The sequence below is a fragment of the Cuculus canorus genome, chromosome 28, assembly GCF_017976375.1.
Source record: "Cuculus canorus isolate bCucCan1 chromosome 28, bCucCan1.pri, whole genome shotgun sequence".
Taxonomy (NCBI): Eukaryota; Metazoa; Chordata; class Aves; order Cuculiformes; family Cuculidae; genus Cuculus; species Cuculus canorus.
In genome coordinates this window covers 3,276,833-3,294,615 of record NC_071428.1, presented here as the reverse complement: position 1 = coordinate 3,294,615, position 17,783 = coordinate 3,276,833, and the positions used below count along the sequence as shown (strand labels likewise).

At 60.2% G+C, this 17,783-nt stretch overlaps 3 protein-coding genes across 9 annotated transcripts; 2 read left to right on the top strand and 1 right to left on the bottom strand.

The window, feature by feature from the left end:
* Positions 1–14: 14 nt before the first annotated feature.
* TTC24 (tetratricopeptide repeat domain 24) lies at positions 15–7,095 on the top strand. 4 transcript variants are annotated; one of them, XM_054050992.1, is made up of 13 exons: positions 128–149; positions 1,189–1,307; positions 1,447–1,940; positions 2,956–3,168; positions 3,247–3,375; positions 4,181–4,302; positions 5,050–5,172; positions 5,299–5,372; positions 5,460–5,533; positions 6,069–6,213; positions 6,464–6,507; positions 6,583–6,625; positions 6,913–7,095. In XM_054050992.1, exons 3-13 carry the CDS (start codon positions 1,631–1,633, stop codon positions 7,091–7,093), a joined length of 1,458 nt encoding a protein of 485 aa, XP_053906967.1. In that variant the 5' UTR covers positions 128–149; positions 1,189–1,307; positions 1,447–1,630; the 3' UTR covers positions 7,094–7,095. The 4 variants fall into 4 exon arrangements, with proteins under 4 accessions (XP_053906966.1, XP_053906967.1, XP_053906965.1 ...); XM_054050991.1 differs by having other exon boundaries at positions 15–149; positions 1,189–1,940; XM_054050990.1 differs by lacking the exon at positions 128–149 and adding an exon at positions 660–930 and having other exon boundaries at positions 1,189–1,940; positions 5,302–5,372.
* A 1,232-nt stretch (positions 7,096–8,327) lies between these two features.
* Positions 8,328–11,564, top strand: NAXE (NAD(P)HX epimerase). Its single transcript, XM_054050994.1, has 6 exons — positions 8,328–8,522; positions 9,647–9,755; positions 9,843–9,953; positions 10,552–10,665; positions 10,750–10,897; positions 10,980–11,564. Exons 1-6 carry the CDS (start codon positions 8,356–8,358, stop codon positions 11,180–11,182), a joined length of 852 nt encoding a protein of 283 aa, XP_053906969.1. The 5' UTR covers positions 8,328–8,355; the 3' UTR covers positions 11,183–11,564.
* A 56-nt stretch (positions 11,565–11,620) lies between these two features.
* On the bottom strand, positions 11,621–17,031 carry LOC104062853 (G patch domain-containing protein 4). 4 transcript variants are annotated; one of them, XM_054050765.1, is made up of 9 exons: positions 16,116–17,031; positions 15,381–15,468; positions 14,155–14,274; positions 13,478–13,551; positions 13,300–13,392; positions 12,999–13,106; positions 12,731–12,858; positions 12,590–12,640; positions 11,621–12,468 (listed from the first exon to the last, which is right to left on the bottom strand). In XM_054050765.1, the coding sequence occupies exons 2-9, from the start codon at positions 15,421–15,423 to the stop codon at positions 11,820–11,822; spliced, it is 1,266 nt and encodes a 421-aa protein (XP_053906740.1). In that variant the 5' UTR covers positions 15,424–15,468; positions 16,116–17,031; the 3' UTR covers positions 11,621–11,819. The 4 variants fall into 4 exon arrangements, with proteins under 4 accessions (XP_053906740.1, XP_053906743.1, XP_053906741.1 ...); XM_054050768.1 differs by lacking the exon at positions 14,155–14,274; XM_054050766.1 differs by lacking the exon at positions 16,116–17,031 and having other exon boundaries at positions 12,731–12,837; positions 15,381–15,657.
* Positions 17,032–17,783: the final 752 nt, after the last annotated feature.

The following is a 17,783-nucleotide window of genomic DNA, read 5'->3' as shown; positions in this document are numbered from 1 at the left end:
CAGTCATCCCAGACCCAACGGGACACAGAGGTCATCGGACACCTCCGACGCCATCCAGAGCTCGGTGCTTTGTGGCCGCAGGCAGTGGTGGTGCCCTGTGCTCCTCCGTCTCCTCCCTCTCAGCACCCTTTACGCCCAACAAGCGAGCAGTAAGTGCGTGCAACCTGTTCTTTTGTCTCCCAAAAAGTCGTCCCGGGAACGTTCACCCCATACTGTGTGTCCTCTTTCTTCCTGCCACGTTCCCTCTCCTCCTGTCCAACAGAAGCTGGGCTGGAGTCCTTCTTTCCTCCTTGAAACTTTAGTACCAATTGGGCTACAAGGCTTTGCTAATTAATTTTTAATTAGAATCATAGAATAGTTTGGGTTGGACCTCAAAGCCCATCCAGTCCCACCCCTGCCATGGGCAGGGACACCTCCCACTGGATCAGGGGCTCCAAACCCCATCCAACCTGGCCTGGAACCCCTCCAGGGATGGGGCAGCCACCACTGCTCTGGACAACCTGGGCCAGGGCCTCATCACCCTCACGGTGAAGAAATTCCTCCTCATGTCCAGTCTGACTCTGCCCCTCTCCAGTTTATCCCCGTTCCCCCTCATCCCATCCCCACAGCCTTTATGAACAGCCCCTCTCCAGCTTTCCTGGAGCCCCTTCAGGCACTGGAAGGTCACTCTAAGGTCTCCTCAGAGCCTTCTCTTCTCCAGACTGAACAACCCCAACTCTCTCAGCCTGTCCTCAGACAGAGGTTCTCCAGCCCTCACATCATCCTTGGAGCCTCCTCTGGACCCATTCCAACAGCTCCATCTCTTTCTTCTGTTGAGGATTCCAGAACTGGACCCAATCCTCCCGATGAGGTCTCCCCAGAGAGGAGCAGAGGGGCAGAATCCCCTCCCTCCCTGCTGGCCGCGCTTCTCTGGATGCAGCCCAGGACACGGTTGGTTTCTGGGCTGTGAAGCGCACACTGCGGCTCCTGTTGAGCTTCTCATGGAGCAGCACCCCAAGTCCTTCTCCTCAGGGCTGCTCTCACTCACATCATCCCCCATCCTATACCGAAATCAGGGATTGCCCCAACCCAGGGGTAGGACCTTGCACTTAGACCTTGCTTGACTCTAAAATAATGCTAATCATGCCAAGAAATCCTGGGATGGGACGAGCTCCAGCTCCCTCCTTCATCGCTCTCTCTCACCTGCAGGGTGTCCATGGCTTCGGAGGAGGCTGCTGACCCTGGAGCGCAGCCCATGGCCCCCACGGCCCCTGGGATCCAGAAGAAGAGGTTGAAAAAAGGGAAGGAGAAGCTGGAAGCCAAGGAAGGTGCCCAGGAGGGAAGGGATGAAGTAGCGAAGCAGGAGGCTGAGATCGAGGGGCTGACGCGAGCCGGGCGCCGGGCGCTGGCGCGGGGCGATGCGCAGGAGGCGGTGGAATGCTTCAGGAAGGCTCTTCTCCTCTCCAGGAACACCCAGCTCCACAGGGCTTGTGCCTTCAACCTCGGGGCTGCCTACGTGGAGACTGGCAAGCCCAAAAAGGGCCTTGAGTTCCTCCTCAAGTCCCAGCCCTTGGAAGGAGAGAGCAGGGAGCACTTGAATGACCTTTATTTCAACATCAATGCGGCTCACGAAGGGCTCCAGGACTTCTCGATGGCTCTGGAGTGTTTGGGGAAAGACGTTGGCCATGATGGCACGACGCAGGCCGGCAGCCGAGCCGGGACCCGCGTGCAGATGGGCTGCTGCTTCCTGGGGATGCGGGAGCCGGCACGAGCTGCGCGTTGCTTCTTGGAGGCTGCACAGAGCTACTTGGCAGCATCCAGCCCGGAGGCTGCGGCGGTGGCTTTGAGCAGGGCGAGTGGCTCCATGCTGCAAAGCCGGCGATTCAGGGCGGCAGAGATCACCGGAGTCCTCGCCCAGTGCCGCTCGCTCTGTGCGAGCATCGCCGACCCAGCCCTGCGAGGTAACCCCATGCTGCGCCCTCTCCTCTCCGTGCGGAGCAGTGCCTACACCCAACTTCTCTTGGGTCCAGTCCTGTTCAATGTCTTTATCAATGACCTGGAGGAAGGCGTTTGGTGCACCCTTAGCAAGTTTGCAGATGACTAAACTGGGAGGAAAGGTGGATGTACTAGAGAGTAGGGAGGGTCTTCAAAGGGATCTGATCTGCTGGAGGGTTTTGAGGGTCTCCAAAGGGATCTGAACAGGCTGGACCGATGGGCTGAGACCTGTGAGGTTTAACAAGGCCAAACGCCGGGTCCTGCACTTGGGGCACAACAACCCTGTGCAGCTCCAGACCAGGGGAAGAGTGGCTGGAAAGTGTCTGGAGGAGAAGGACCTGGGGGTGTTGGTTGAGTGAACATGAGCCAGCGGTGGCCCAGGGGGCCAAGAAGGCCAACGGCATCTTGGCTTGGATCAGAAACAGCGTGGCCAGCAGGTCCAGGGAGGGACCTGCCCCTGGACTCGGCACTGGTGAGGCCGCACCTCGAATCCTGGGTTCAATTCACTCCAAGAAGGATGTTGAGGCTCTGGAGTGTGTCCAGAGAAGAGCAACGAAGCTGGGGAAGGGGCTGGAGAACGAGTCTGACGAGGAGCGGCTGAGGGACCTGGGGGTGTTCAGCCCTGAGAAGAGGAGGCTGAGGGGAGACCTTATTGCTCTACAACTGCCTGAAAGGAGAGTGTAGAGAGGAGGGAGCTGAGCTCTTCTCCCAAGGTGATAGGACAAGGGGGAACGGCCTCAAACTGCGCCAGGGGAGGGTCAGACTGGACATCAGGAAGAAGTTCTTCACTGGAAGGGCCGTGGGGCCCTGGCAGAGGCTGCCCGGGGAGGTGGTGGAGTCCCCATCCCTGGAGATGTTTAGAAGACGGGTAGACGAGGTGCTCAGGGCCATGGTTTAGTGTCAGATGGGAATGGTTGGACTCGATGATCCAAGAGGTCTTTTCCTGGTGATTCTGTGATTCTCTGATTCTTTGCCCTACAGGGAAACTCTACAACGACATTGGCCTCAGCTATTCCCAACTCCGCATCTTCTCCTTGGCTGCCGAGAGCTTCCAGGAGGCTCTTGCCCTTTGTTGCGGTGGGCGGGATCGGCGCAAGGCGGCTGCACTGCTGCAGAACCTGGGGGCTGCCCACAACGCCCTGTGCAGCTTCGGCACGGCGCTGGGCTGGCACCGGCGAGCGGTGGCTTTGCACGGTAAGTCACACTGATAACTCCTGCTCCGGGCTTTGCTGGATGTTCTGGCTCAGCACGGAGCTGTGTTCCCAATTCCAGGTGCTTTAGGGAACCGGAGGGCGCAGGGACAGTGCTTTGGGAACCTGGCGTATGCCTGCAGCCGGCTCGGGAAGCACGAAGCCGCTGCCGAGAACTACCTGCATGCTTTGCAAGCCTTCCAAGATGCCGGTAAGTCTTGAAACTCAGCCCCTGCGCTGGGCGCTCCGCGGGATGCGGATGCTGAGCAGAGTCGAACAGGCGTGTGCTGGATCCAAAGAGCAGCAGCGATGCTCCATCCCAGGACTCAGGCTGTGATCATAGAATCAACCGTAGAGTCATAGAATCAACCATAAAATCATAGAATCTCTAGGTTGGAAAAGACCTTTGAGATCATCAATCCAACTGTCCCCACCCACTACTAAATCACATCCCTGAGCACCTCATCCGCCCGTCTTTTAAACCCATCCGGGGATGGGGACTCCACCACCTCCCTGCGCAGCCATTCCAGTGCCTGAGAACCTTTTCAGTGAAGAAATTTTTCCTGATGTCCAATCTGAACCTGCTCTGGTGCAGCTTGAAGTCGTTCCCTCTCGTCCCATCACTTGGGAGAAGAAACCAACACCCACCTCGCTCCAACCTCCTTTCAGGCATTTGGAGACAGGGATGAGGTCTCCCCTCAGCCTCTTCTTCTCCAGCCTAAACAGCCCCAGGTCCCTCAGCCACCTTTCATAACCCCTGTTCTCCAGCCCCTTCCCAGCTCAGTTCCCTTCTCCGGACACGCTCCAGCCCCTCAATGTCTTTCTTGGAGTGAGGGGTCCAAAACTAAACCCAGGATTCAAAGATTTGAGTCCAGGGGGACAATTCCATCCCTGCTCCTGCTGGCCACCCCATGGCTGATCCAAGCCAGGATGCCGGTGGCCTTCTTGGCCACCTGGGCCACTGCTGGCTCATGACCAGTACTGGACCCACACTGATGCTTCTCTCCACCTCGCAGGGGACGTGCAGGGGCAGTGGCAAGTGTGCGAGGGCCTGGGCACAGCCTGCTTCCACCTCGGAGACCCCCAGAAAGCCATCGGACACTACAAGGAGGCCCTGACTTTGCTTTCCCACTGCCAGGTAAGGGACGTCGAAGAACACCTCGTGCATCCCAGGGTGTCTGCCCAGCCCTGGGCTCTCTTCTTGTCATGGTTCAGCCCTGACACGTCCAGTTTTGGCCGCTAAAACCAAGCAGTTGGACTCCTAATTCTCTTCCTCCCCAGCTCGAGGGAAAGGGGGGATGAGAGGCAAAGAGCTTTAGTGAAACAGTAATAATGCTACGGGAAATAATAAGGAAATAATAAAATATATAGAAATCTATGAAATCGTGCCCCATCCCCTCGATGACTGCGTCACCACGGATGCTGCGGGGCAGGCACGGTGAGCGGAGCTCAGGAACGGGACTCAGGACCACATGGATCTGGGATCACAGCAAACAGACAGACGAGGTCCTCACTGGACATCGGCCTTGGAAGAAGAGGGATTTGACCCTCGTGATCCCTCAGTTTTATCACGAGTGTGATGTGGATGGGCTGGAATCCTCTGTTGTCACTCTGGGGTCACCTGGCCGCCCCTCCCTGCAGGTGCCACCCTTTTCCACCCCTTTTCTTTACGGCTCCACCAGCTCCAGGGTGGCCTTGGTTTCTGTAGGACTAAGGATCAGCGATGGCCTTTCTGCGTCCCAGTGCCCCGTGTGAGCACTCCCGGAGTGAAACCCAACCTGGAAACATGCAGTGAGCTGTCAGAAAATGGAGTTACTCCGATGAGGCTGAGCTGAAGTCGGAAACTGCTTCTACTTCAGCTCAAGCCACAACGCTTCCTCCACAGGAGACCTCCAAGGCTGCCCGCAAGAGGGTGGTGGACAAGCTCACCGAGGCCATCCAGTACCAGCTCTGCCTCCACCGCTGCCCCTTTGGCCCTGGGGGTGGCTTGGCACCCACGCCAGCCCCGGTGAGCATCGCCCCCGGGATGTGGGGCAGGTCGGGGTGCTGGGGGCTGACACCCCAGGAGAGAGACACCAGGGTTTGGTGGGCAGAGGGACACATATGTGACCCCTGGACCATCTCTCCATCCTAGCAGGAACCCAGAAGGCTGCGGTTTTGTTCCACACTGCCCCACACCAGCAGAAAGTGGCTCCAGAGGAGCGAGGTGTGAGTATGAAAGCTGCTGTCCCATCCCTCCTTCCTCCACGGATGAGTTCCCAGCGTCACCCATGGGATAAACGTTCCTTCCTGCAGCTCTAGGTCCTTCAAGGTGAGAGCTCAGCCTGGGGACGAGCTGTGCATGCCCGGAGCACATCGAGGGCGTTCAGGTAAGAGAGTGCAAAATAAACCCAGAGAACTCGAGCCATGCAGCGAGAGAGGGGCTGTTCCTAAAGGCTGTGGGGATGGGATGAGGGGGAACGGGGATAAACTGGAGAGGGGCAGAGTTAGACTGGACATGAGGAAGAATTTCTTTACTGTGAGGGTGGGGAGGCCCTGGCCCAGGGTGCCCGGAGCAGTGGTGGCTGCCCCATCCCTGGAGGGGTTCCAGGCCAGGTTGGATGGGGTTTGGAGCCCCTGAGCCAGCGGGAGGTGTCCCTGCCCATGGCAGGGGTGGGACTGGATGGGCTTTGAGGTCCCTTCCAATGCAAACCATCTCATAGCTCCATGATTCTCACTTGACGTCCACCAGAACCCCCACATCCCATCCCTGGAGGGGTTCCAGGCCAGGTTGGATGGGCTTTGGAGCCCTTGATCCAGTGGGAGGTGTCCCTGCCCATGGCAGGGGTGGGACTGGATGGGCTTTAAGGTCCAACCCGAACTATTCTATGATTGTATGATTCTATTTGCCCTTCCTCCCTGGAGAGAGAGGAGCAGCCCTGACTGATGGCCTCACATTGGAGCCCCACAACCCACATATCCACCTCGACACCCCTGGGAAGGAGAAGGAGGAGGATCAGGACGGTTCCAGCGTGGCTCCAGGGTGCCTCAGTGAGCCCCACACTGACAGGTACCCACCAAGGGGTCAAGGCAGAGCCCCCCCAGTATTCCTTGCATCCCAACACCTGGGTGTTAGCAGCGAGGAGCATCACCCCAGGACTTATGGTTAGAGGTGAAAATCCAGAGACGTGATGATGGGGAGAACATTTGGGGTGATTCAAGCTGGAATTTGGGGTGGGGTCAGTAACAATGCAATAGGGGACTTTGTCACCAGATGCTCTCCATCATCTCCACCTGAGCTGTCACTGCTTTGCTCCCAGTAACCTCAACACCACCCGACTGCACCATGGAGGTCTCCAGACAAGTAAGGACCAAAGCCAACCAGAGCTTCCCTGCCCCGGAGAGGTGGGGACTGTGGTTCTCACACCGCGTTTCGCAGGACGCCGTGACCACCAAACCCTCCGCTTGAGCTCCTTGGAGGGGTAGGTGACACACTGGGGGAACGGGCAGGAGGTCTGGGCTCCAGCGTGTCCTCAGAGTCGAGGATTCAGGGATGGTGACCCCCCAGTAGGGCTCGGGACACTCTCGCTTCTTGCATCCGCTGTGTCCCCATCCCAAAACCAGTGGGGCTTGGGATTTTCACACCTTGTAGCCAACCCTGAGCAGCAGATCTAAGGGTGGATTCAAGCAGCCGGGGATGGAATTGCTCTTGTCATGGGCCCTATCCTTCTTCCCACTGGGCACCCCGTAACACCTCACTGCTTCCCAGCTCTGCTGCCAACTCCACCGGCTGCCAGGAGCCCCACGGGAGCCAGGAGCCCCACATCGGGAACCGGGAGCCCCACATCGGGAACCGGGAACCCCAGAGGGGGAGCTGGATGCCCCGCACCAAGAGCCAGGAGCCCCACAGCAGGAGCAGGATGCCATCCCACTTCTGCAGCCTTGTGTGACGGTGGGGACACCGGGGAGCTGAGAGCCCCACACTGGGATCCAGGAGAACCCCACATGGAGACCCAGGAACCCCACAGAGGGAGCCAGGAGCCCTACACCGGGAGCAGGATGCAACCCCTTGTCTGCAGCCTTGTGTGACGGTGGGGGACACCGGAGAGTCAGGAGCCCCACACCGGGATACAGGAGCCCCACACTGGGACCCAGGAGCCCCACAGGGGGACCCAGGAGCAGGATGCTCCCCACCAGGAGCCCCGCACCCCAGAACTGGGAGCAGGATGCTGTCCTGCATCTGCAGCCTCGTGTGACAGCGGGGACACCAGGAGCCCCACACCGGGATCCCCGCACCAGGACCCCTGCACCGGGAGCAGGATGCCCTATACCAGGACACGGGAGCTCCACACCAGGATCCAGGAGCAGGATGCCCCATACGGGACCCCCACACCGGGTCCCAGGAGCTGGATGCCCTATACCGGGATACGGGAGGCCCGCACCAGGACACAGGAGCAGGATGCCCCGCACCGGGAATCCCGCACTGGCACACAGGAGCTGGTTTCCCTATACCGGGTATACGGGAGCCCCGCACCTGGACCCAGGACCACGCAGCAATATCCAGGAGCTGGATGCCCCGCACCGGGATCCCTGCACCGGGTCCCAGGAGCAGGATATCCCGCACCGGGATACGGGAGCCCCGCACCGGGACCCCAGCACTGGGACCCAGGAGCAGGATGCCCTATACAAGGATACGGGAGCCCCGCACCGCATCCCAGGAGCAGGATGCCCCGCACTGGGATACGGGAGCCCCGCACCGAGACTCAGGAGCAGCAACGGGAGCCCTGCACCGGGAGCAGGATGCCCTATACCAGGATACGGGAGCTCCACACCAGGATCCAGGAGCAGGATGCCCCATACCAGGATATGGGACCCCCGCACCGAGAATCCCGCAGCAGGACCCGGGAGCAGGATGCCCTATACCAGGTATACGGGAGCCCCGCACCGAGACTCAGGAGCAGCAACGGGAGCCCCGCACCGGGAGTTGGATGCCCCGCACCGGGATACGGGAGCCCCGCACCGAGACTCAGGAGCAGCAACGGGAGCCCCGCACCGGGAGCAGGATGCCCTATACCAGGATACGGGAGCCCCGCACCGGGAGCAGGATGCCCCTCCCCGGCCCCGGTAGCCCCTCCCCGGCCCGGGGGCAGCGGGACCGTCACTTCTGGTTCCCGGCTCCGCCCCGGTGTCCCCGCCCCCCCCAGCGCTGCCCATGCCGGTCCCGCGGGCGCTGCTGCGGCTGCTGCTGGTGGCGGCGGGGGTGGCCCGGGTGGGGGGGCGCTGGGGGACCCCCGGCTGGGAGCGGGGCTGGGAGCGGGGCCGCTGCACCCCAAGAGCCATGCACCGAACCGCCGCAGCGGGGGGGCTGCGATACCTCGGGTACGGGGGGGGTAAAGGGGGGGGAAGGGAGGGGGTGCAGAGGGGTTTGGGGGTGCAAATGGAGGGATGGGACACGGGAGGGAGTGCAGAGGGGTTTGGGGGTGCAGAAGGGGTGGGGGGACACGGGAGGGGGTGCAGAGGGGTTTGGGGGTGCAGAAGGGGGGAAGGGAGGGGGTGCAGAGGGGTTTGGGGGTGCAGAGGGGGGTAGGGAGGGGGTGCAGAGGGGTTTGGGGGTGCAAATGGAGGGATGGGACACGGGAGGGAGTGCAGAGGGGTCTGGGGGTGCAGAAGGGGGAAGGGAGGGGGTGCAGAGGGGTTTGGGGGTGCAGAGGGGGGGGAACGGAGGGGGTACAGAGGGGTTTGGGGGTGCAAATGGAGGGATGGGACACGGGAGGGAGTGCAGAGGGGTTTGGGGGTGCAGAAGGGGTGGGGGGACACGGGAGGGGGTGCAGAGGGGTTTGGGGGTGCAGAAGGGGTGGGGGGACACGGGAGGGGGTGCATAGGGAATGGGGGGGGCTGAAGGGTCTGAAAGTGGAAAGGGATCAGGGGGTGCAGAGGGGTTTGGGGGTGCAAATGGGGGGGGACGGGACACCCGAGAGTGGGTGGGCACACGGGGGTCTGGGGGTGCAGAGGGCATGGGGGAGAGTGGGGGGACACAAGAGGGGGTGCAGAGGGGTCTGCGGGGCTAATAAGGTGGAGAGGGGTACGGGGGGGTGAGGGGTTTGGGGGTGCAGGGGGGTCTGGGGGTGGGCAGAACAGAGAGGGCATTACAAAAAGGTGGGGCAGGAGGGTGGGGGGCAGAGGGGTTGGGGGTGCAGGGAGGGTTGGGGTGATGCGAGGGGGGAGCTGGGGGATCGGGGCGGGGGGGGGCAGAGGAGCCATGGGGACACGGGAGAGGTCTGGGGGGGGGGGGCATTGCAAAGGGGTTGGGCGGGATTGGGGGTGCAGAGGGATTGGGGGTGCAGAGGGGTCAAGGGCAACATGGGAGGGAGTGCAGGGGCGTAACAGGGGGGCTGAGCGTGGGGAGCTGGACCCCGTCTCCCCCTTCTCCACACTCGGGGTGGGGGGGTGGTGGTGCCAGGTGGCCCTGAGCCCCCCAGGTGCCATCGGTGCCCCCTCCCCAGGCAGGAGGACGCCCAAGCCATCGACCAAGAGCTCTTCACCGAGTACAGGTTCAGCGTGGAGCAGCTGATGGAGCTCGCAGGGCTGAGCTGCGCCACCGCCATCGCCAAGGTGGGCGCACGAGACGGGCGGTGGCTGACTTGGGGGTGGAGGGGGGGTCCATCATGACCCCTACCCTCACCCCGTGCCTCCCCCCAGGCCTACCCCCCCAGCTCCTTCACCACCAGCCAGCCCGCGGTGCTCGTCGTCTGCGGGCCGGGCAACAACGGCGGCGACGGCTTGGTCTGCGCCCGGCACCTCAAAATGTTTGTGAGTCTCTCGCGGCGATGGCTCGGTGACACCCCCCGTGCACCTCCATATCCAAAACTATTGGGGTTCCCACTCCCCAGCTTCTCCTCGTGCCAGATTGTGGGTTCCTCCTGCTCTTACAGGGCTACGAGCCAAGTGTGTATTACCCCAAGTACCCCAACGAGCCCCAAGCACCCCAACAACACACTGGTGTCTTTATGACCCCCCCATACACCCCCATACCCAAAGGTATTGGGGTTCCTACTCCCCAGATTCTCCTCTTACCAGATCGTGGGTTCCTCCTGCCTTTACAGAGCTACGAGTTGACCGTGTACTATGCCAAGCGCCCCAAAAACGTGCTGGTGGCTTCATGAACCCCCCCCATGCACCCCCATACCCAAAGATATTGGGGTCCGCACTCCTCCCAGAGAGCTCTTTGGGTCCTTCCAGCTCTTACAGGGCTACAAGCCAACTGTATATCGCTCCAAGCACCCCAACCACAGTCTGGCGTCTTGATGACCCCCCCCCCCCCCATGCACCCCTATACCCAAAGATATTGGGGTTCCCACTCCTCCAGCTTCTCCTGGTGCCAGACGACGGGTTCCTCCTGCTCTTACAGGGCTACGAGCCAACTGTGTATTACCCCAAGCGCCCCAACAAGCCGCTCTTTGAAGGTTTGACCACCCAATGCCAGAAGATGGACATCCCCTTCCTCCAAGAGTTCCCAGCTGAGGTGAGGAGCAGCCGCCAGCTTGGGACCAGCACCCTTGGAGCCACATCCAGGGCAGTTTTTCACCCATCACCTTCCCCACCACAGGCTGCGCTTATCGATGAGCTCTACGGTTTGGTAGTGGACGCAATCTTCGGCTTTAGCTTCACGGGAGCGGTGCGGGAGCCCTTCGGCAGCATCCTCAGCACCCTGGAACGCATCACGGTGCCCATCGCCAGCATCGATATCCCCTCGGGTGAGTAACGGCCTCACGCGCAGAAGAAAGGAGACCAGCTGGGCTTTTCCCACCTCCAACCCTGTCTCGGGACTCTTTCCAGGCTGGGATGTGGAGAAGGGGAAGGCAGATGGTCTCCAGCCTGACATGCTCATCTCCCTCACGGCACCCAAGAAGGCAGCGACGCATTTCACCGGCCGCTACCACTTCCTTGGGGGCAGGTTTGTGCCCGCCGCGCTGCAGGAGAAATACGCTTTAAACCTGCCACCGTATCCCGGGACCGACTGCGTCCTGCAGCTGGGCTAGGGGCTCGGCAGGGGCTGGATTGGGGCCTCATTCTGCCACAGCTGCCAGCGAGGATGCTCAGCACCTCCCTGGGCTCCAATCCTGCCCAGCTCTGCCAGCAGGATCAGGGTTCCCTGCACCCAAAGCCCCCAGGAGCCTGAGATCTCAGCAGGATCGGAGGTTCCTGCACCCAAAGCCCCCAGGAGCCTGAGATCTCAGCAGGATCGGAGGTTCCTGCACCCAGCTCCCCCAGGAGCCTGGGACCGATGGGCTCTGCGTGGGTGCTACCTCAGCAGAGTGTTTCTAGGTGTAGACGCAATATAGGATCACAGGGGCTGCCCCATATCTTGCGCTTCGGGACAGTTTCACTGCAATAAAAGATTTATTTGTGCCCTTAAAAAAATATTTCAGTGCTCTGTGAGGTCCGTTTCCCCCAACGGACCCATGGCAAATGGGACCTGGTGGAACTGGGGTCATCCTGATGGAAGGAGGACTCAGGGAGGGAAATAAATCCAGCTCCAGACCAACCAGTCCCAGCCCAGCATCCCCAGCGCTGGGCTCTGCTTGAGAAGAGCCCAGAGCACCCATGGGCGCCCACCAGTGCCCGCAGGCAGGACCAGGACACTTGCAGCCAAGTACTGGCAGCCTTAGCCCTGGATCACTCTGACTCCCTCTTCCTCTTCTTTTTCTTCTTCTTCCTGGGGCTGTGCCCAGCCTGGTCTGGCCCATCTGTGTCTTCTAGAAGTACCTCTGTCTCATTTGGCTCTTCATTGTCCTCCTCCTCCTCCTTCTTCTTCTTCCTGTCCTTCTTTGTCTCAACTGGTTCTTCTTTCTCCTCCTGCTGCTGCTGCTTTTTGTTCCTCTTTGCAGCCTTCCCTTCCTTTCCTGCCACCTCCTCTTCTCCACTTGGTTCCTGATTCTTCTTTCTCTTCACAACCTTCTCTTCCTCTCCCAACACCTCTTCTCCACTTGGCTCCTGGCTCCTTTTCTTCTTTCTCTTCAAAACCTTCTCCTCTCCCTTCACCTCCTCTTCTCCACTTGGCTCCTGGTTCTTCTTCTTCTTCCTCTTCCTGACCTTCTCTTCCTCTCCCACCACCTCCTCTTCTCCGCCTGGCTCCCGGTTCTGCAGGACCTCGGGATCAGCCCGTTTCCTTTTCTTCTTCTTCCTTTTTTCCTGTCTCCCAGCTGTGGGATTCTTGAGAGGCTCCTGTTGCTGTTCCTTGTGGTGGTACGTGGCCAGGAACGCTCGCTCCTGCTCCTCCAGGCGTGCCAGCTTGGCGCTCATCGTTAAGCCATGACGAGCACCTCTGCAACAACCACAGCTGAGGGGACTCCAGCACCTCTGGAAGGTGTCCCGCAGCCCAACCTGCTCCAAAGCCACTGCCAGGAGGGGAGGAACCCAACCACACAATCCCCTTCCCTACTTACTTATGTGCTGTGCGGCCTCCGCACGCTCGCATCAGCTCCTCATCCGTCAGCCTGCGGGATACAGATGGAATGTATCACCCCCAGCATCGGAGTGGGGTTCTCCCTCGCAGCCCTCGTCCATCCTCGCTACCCCAACCTCACCTCTTGGCCGAAGAGAGGTCCAGCTTCTCCTCTTCCTCGTCCTCGCTGCTCTCTGAGCCGGCAGGAAGCTTCGTGGATTCCTCCCCGCGTGCTGTGAGCATCGCCGACTGCAGAGAGAGGCAGAAGGGCTGTGGGGAAGGGCGACATGGAAAAAGGGACCGTGGGGCAGCAATGTTGGGGCAAAGATGTGCCAAACAGGGGGTGCAGAGCTCACAGCAGCCTTCACAGATAGCATCTACTCCATGAGCCACATCCCTGGGCTGGTTACCTTCACGAAGCGGCCGTACAGCATCGTGGCAGCGCCGTCGGCCTTGCGAGGCTTCTTATTGCTGATCCTGACTCCCTGCTCGGAAAGCGCCTTCACGGAGACACCGTCCTGCAAGGAGAAGGATGCAAAAGCTTGGGAATGCTTAGTGCCCAAGGGGTTTCAGCCGTTCCAGCCGCACCTCTGTGCCACCACAGTCCCCACACAGGGTCCTGCGTGGTGTAAGGGGCTGTGGGGACCCTCAAAGCCTCCCCCAGCCCTTAACCCCGCCCTGGCCCGAGCGAGGTGCTCCCAGCCCTCCTACCTGCCCGGCCTCTACAGCGATGTTGGCAGCTGCCTTGTTGAAGACGTGGTCCCACCAGTGGAAGGAGAAGGGCTCTGCCACGTCGTGGCCCACCTGCGGGATGCAGGAGCCACCAGAAGGGCTGCGGCCAGCGAAGGCAGCGGGGTCCGAGCCCTGGCTGGGCAGGAGCCGCACTCACCCCTGCTGTGTCACACTTCATCTTCACCCGGATGGCCTCGGCGATGCCGTCCTCCCGCTTCCCCAGCCCCTGCCCTGGGGACAAGGGACGCCGTTAGGCAAGCGCTGAGCCACGAGCGCTGGGGCTGCTGCGGCCTCTGCGTGGGGGGCTCAGGCTGGGGGGCACAGCCCTGGGAAAGGGGAACCGGGAAAAGATGGGGACTGGGAAGGAACGCAGAGCAGGAAGGATGGAGATCGGTGACTGGGAAGGAATGGGGACCAGGGAGGGATGTGGATGGGATCGGGAAGTGGGGCGATGGGCCAGGAGAGGCAGGGAGTGGGCTGGGGAATGGGAGGATGTGATGGGGAACCGGGAAAGGACGGGGACTGGGGAGGAACGGGGAACCAGAGGAATGGAGATGGGTAACTGGGAAGGGATGGGGACCGGGGAATTGGGACTGGGGGACCAGGGAGGGATGGGGATGGGATCGGGAACCGGCGTGATGGGCCGGGAGAAGGGGGGAATGGGAGGATGGGGTGGGGAACCGGGGGATGGAGCTCGGTGGACCGGGGAGACGGACAGGGAGAGACGGGAAACGGAGGTACAGGAAACGAGGGGTCAGGACGGGGGACCGGGGAGGGACGGGGACCAGCGGAACCGGAGGCGGTCGGAGCCCGGGAGCCGCGGGGGCCTCGCACCTGGCCGCCAGCCGTGCCGCTCCAGCTGCCGCTCCGCGAAGCGCATCCCGCGCCCCGGAGGCTCCGCGCCGGCCATGGCGCCCGCGGCTCCCCGCGCCGGCAGGGGGCGCACGTGACACCCTGCGCATGCCCGAGGGGAGGAGCTTTAATAGTGTGAGCGGTGAGGTGGGCGTGGCCTTGGGGTTACGCATGCGCAGGGGTGGGGCCTCGGCGCTGCGCATGTGTGGAGGCGGGATGAGGGGCGGGGCTTTCCTGACGGATGGGCGGGGCTTTAGGGCTGCTCGTGCGTGCGAGCAGCATAGAGCGACTGCGTGTGGGCGGGGAGGGGGCGTGGTCTCGGGGCTGCGCATGCGCAAAGGGCTGGGTGTGTGTTGCGTAGGTGGGGTGCGCGTGGCCTGGAGGGGCGGGGCTCTGCGGGTGCGCGGACGTATGGGCGGGGAGAGGGGCGGGCCTTAGCGGGGCGAGGCTCTGCGCATGCGCACCCGGCCCTACCAGGACCGTGCCCGTGTGGGGGGAAAGGGGAGAGGGGGTAGGGAGAGGGGGGGCGGATGCACAGATGGGGGCACAGCCCAGTGGGGCAGACAGGCACACGCATGTACAGGCGTGCACGTGCACCTACACACATGCACACACCTACACATGCAGCTACACTCCTGCCCATGCACTTACACACATGCACATGCATGTATACGCATGCACATGCACCTACAGGCATGCACTTCCATGCATGCACAGGCACCCACATACCTGCTCACACGCTTAAACATGCACTGCACGCTCATATGCACACAACTGCAAGTGTACCTACACACATGCACTTGCATACAATGCCCATGCACCTACACACATGCACCCGCACGCGTGCACATGCATCTACATGCATGCACGTGCACCTACACACATGCAGTTACACTCTTGCCCATGCACTTACACGCATGCACGTGCACCCACACCCGTGCACATGTACTTACATGCATGCACATCCACTCGCATGCACACACATGCAGCTCCGTGCATGCACATGCTCCCACACACATTCCCATGCATGCACATGCAGTCACACGCTTGCTCGCGCACTTAAAAATGCACCGCACGCTCGTATGCTCACACCTGCACAGGTGCACATACACCCACACGCGTGCCCACACCCCTATAGACACACACACACACAAAGATGCATAAGCTTCCCTGCACACACGCATGAACACACGCACAAATGTACGTACCCACACCTACTCCCATGGAGGAATAAAGGGAAAATAAGTCCATGACGGCAGAAATCTCTCCAAATCAATCAGCCAGATTCGCCGCTACCTGCTGAGAAAATTTCCATTACATTTTAAAGGAATTAATTCTATTTATCAGAGGAAAAATGAGAGGAAACAGCCAGCAAAGAACACCTTGGGGCAATTCCTCGGGGAAGGTGAGATACAACAGGCGAGAAAGCGCAATTGTTGCTTTGAAAAGGGCTTTTGAACAGCGCATTATGAGGATTAGGGAAAGCTCTCTGGAGGGGATTAATGTTCCTCTAAAGAGCTCCCTTCCCACCAGCCTTCAAAGCCGCCTTCTTCCTGCCAGGCCTGAGCTGCCCAAAGGTTGGAGCTGAATCCCTTTGTGGGTACGCAGGGCTGCCTCCCTCCCGCCTCCCAGCTCATCCCACCCCCGGCATTGAATGGTTTCCAGTTGGAGAAGACCTTTAAGATCATCGAGTCTGATCATCGATCCAACCCTGCTAAGCCTGCCACAAGACCACGTCCCCAAGTACGACATCTACTCGTCTTTTAAACATCCCCAAGGGATGGGGAGTCCACCACCTTCCTGGGTGGCCTCTTCCAATGCTCGACAACCCTTTCAGTAAAGAAATTCCTCCAAATAGCCAACCTAAACCTCCTCTCGTGCAACTTTAGATCATTTCCCTTTGTCCTGTCACTGGCTCCCAACTAGAAGAGAGCAACGCCTACCTCGCTGCAACCTCCTTTTAGGCAGTTGTAGAGAGCAATGAGGTCTCCCCTCAGCTTCCTCCTCTCCAAGCTGAACAATCCCAGGTCCCTCAGCTGCTCCCAGAAGCCTGTGAGCCTTCTCCAGGCTGAACAATCCCAACTCTTTCAGCCTGTCCTCATCCTGGTGGTGCTCCAGCTCTTGGATCATCTCCATGGCCTCCTCTGGACTCACTCCAACAGCTCCATGGTCTTCTTACGTTGGGGACCCCAGAACTGGACGTAGGGCTCCAGGTTGGGTCTCAGAGAGCAGAGGGGCAGAATCTCTTCCTTCACCTTCTGGTCCCACTGTTTTGGACGTAGCCAAGAACACGGTTGGTTTCTGGGCTGTGAACACACAGCTCATCTCCTTCCCCACGGCCGGAGGTGGCCGCTCCCCTCCGCGTTGTGCCAGAGCCACGAATCCATCCAGCTGCTCCACACAAACACGGCAAAGCCCCTCGGGAGCATCCAGGAGGGGAGCACAGAGGGTGGCTGATGCCAAGTTGCCCAGGGGAAGCCGGTAGATGAACATAAGATGCAAAGAGTGGGCTGAAAGCAGGTGAGGAATGATCTCCAACTGACACGAGAGCGGATGCCGCGATGGAGAGAGACAGGAGAAAGGTTTTCCTGCTTAAACGAGCAGAGACACTGAGGACTGAACAGCCTGAGCATTCCCTCTCCTCGCTTCTCCCCCCGAGAGATGACAATTGTCCTCCTGCTATGGGAAGCACTGGAGAACAGCTTCCATGCACTTGCCACAGCCCAGAGTCCTCTCTGGAGAAGCTGAGCTCCTGCTTAAGACAAAAAATCTCCTAGGAAGAACTCCTACAAGCAGCGAATTAATTCTCTTCAATGGTTTAGATATTATGGGAGAATTTAGGAAGAAACGTTTTGCTGTGAGGGTGGGGAGGCCCTGGGATGGGTTGCCCAGAGCGGTGGTGGCTGCTCCATCCCTGGAGAGGTTCAAGGCCAGGTTGGATGGGGCTTGGAGCCCCTGGGAGGTGTCCCTGCCCATGGCAGGGGTGGGACTGGATCCACCACCCTCACAGGAATACATTTTTTCCTAAAATCTCATCTCAATCTCCCCTCTTTCAGCTCAAAACTGTCCCTCCTCATCCTGTCCCTGCACTCCCTGATGAAGAGCCCCTCCCCAGCTTTCCCGGAGCCCCTTTCTCTATTAGAAGGCTGCTAGAAGGTCTCCCCGGAACTTGTTATCCTGTCCTGCGTATGTCCCTACTCCAAAGGAAGCTTCTAAGTAGGCACATTTAGGGCAGGATTTTAGAATCACTGAATCATGGAAGGGACCTCAAAGCCTATCCATTTCCACCCCCTGCCATGGGCAGGGACACCTCCCAGTGGCTCAGGGGCTCCAAGCCCCATCCAACCTGGCCTGGAACCCCTCCAGGGATGGGGCAGCCACCACTGCTCTGGGCAACCTGAGAAGCCTTTTGGACAAGGCTACAGCATTTCCTAAGCATCAGAGCTCTCCCGCCACGGGAAGGATGCCCGGCCAGGCGGGGAGGTGGCACAACACCAGCGCTATCTTCCAGAGGCAAGGCTGGGGAACAAGCCTGATTAATCACAAGTTAACAAGGGGAAACTCAGTCAGCTTGGATGGGCAATCAAGGAAGATACGTGGAGTGCAGGGAG

Coding starts and splice junctions, on each gene's coding strand:
- TTC24 (XM_054050989.1), top strand. Junction 3,169..3,246: donor GCGAGCGGTGGCTTTGCACG/GTAAGTCACACT, acceptor TCCCAATTCCAG/GTGCTTTAGGGAACCGGAGG. Junction 5,534..6,068: donor AGCACATCGAGGGCGTTCAG/GTAAGAGAGTGC, acceptor TCCTCCCTGGAG/AGAGAGGAGCAGCCCTGACT.
- LOC104062853 (XM_054050765.1), bottom strand. CDS start 15,423: ATGGACTTATTTTCCCTTTATTCCTCCATGGGAGTAGGTGTGG. Junction 13,107..13,299: donor TCGCTGTAGAGGCCGGGCAG/GTAGGAGGGCTG, acceptor TTCTCCTTGCAG/GACGGTGTCTCCGTGAAGGC. Junction 12,859..12,998: donor TGTACGGCCGCTTCGTGAAG/GTAACCAGCCCA, acceptor CCTTCCCCACAG/CCCTTCTGCCTCTCTCTGCA.
- NAXE (XM_054050994.1), top strand. CDS start 8,356: ATGCCGGTCCCGCGGGCGCTGCTGCGGCTGCTGCTGGTGGCGGCGGGG. Junction 8,523..9,646: donor GGGGGGCTGCGATACCTCGG/GTACGGGGGGGG, acceptor CCCCCTCCCCAG/GCAGGAGGACGCCCAAGCCA. Junction 10,666..10,749: donor TCCAAGAGTTCCCAGCTGAG/GTGAGGAGCAGC, acceptor TCCCCACCACAG/GCTGCGCTTATCGATGAGCT.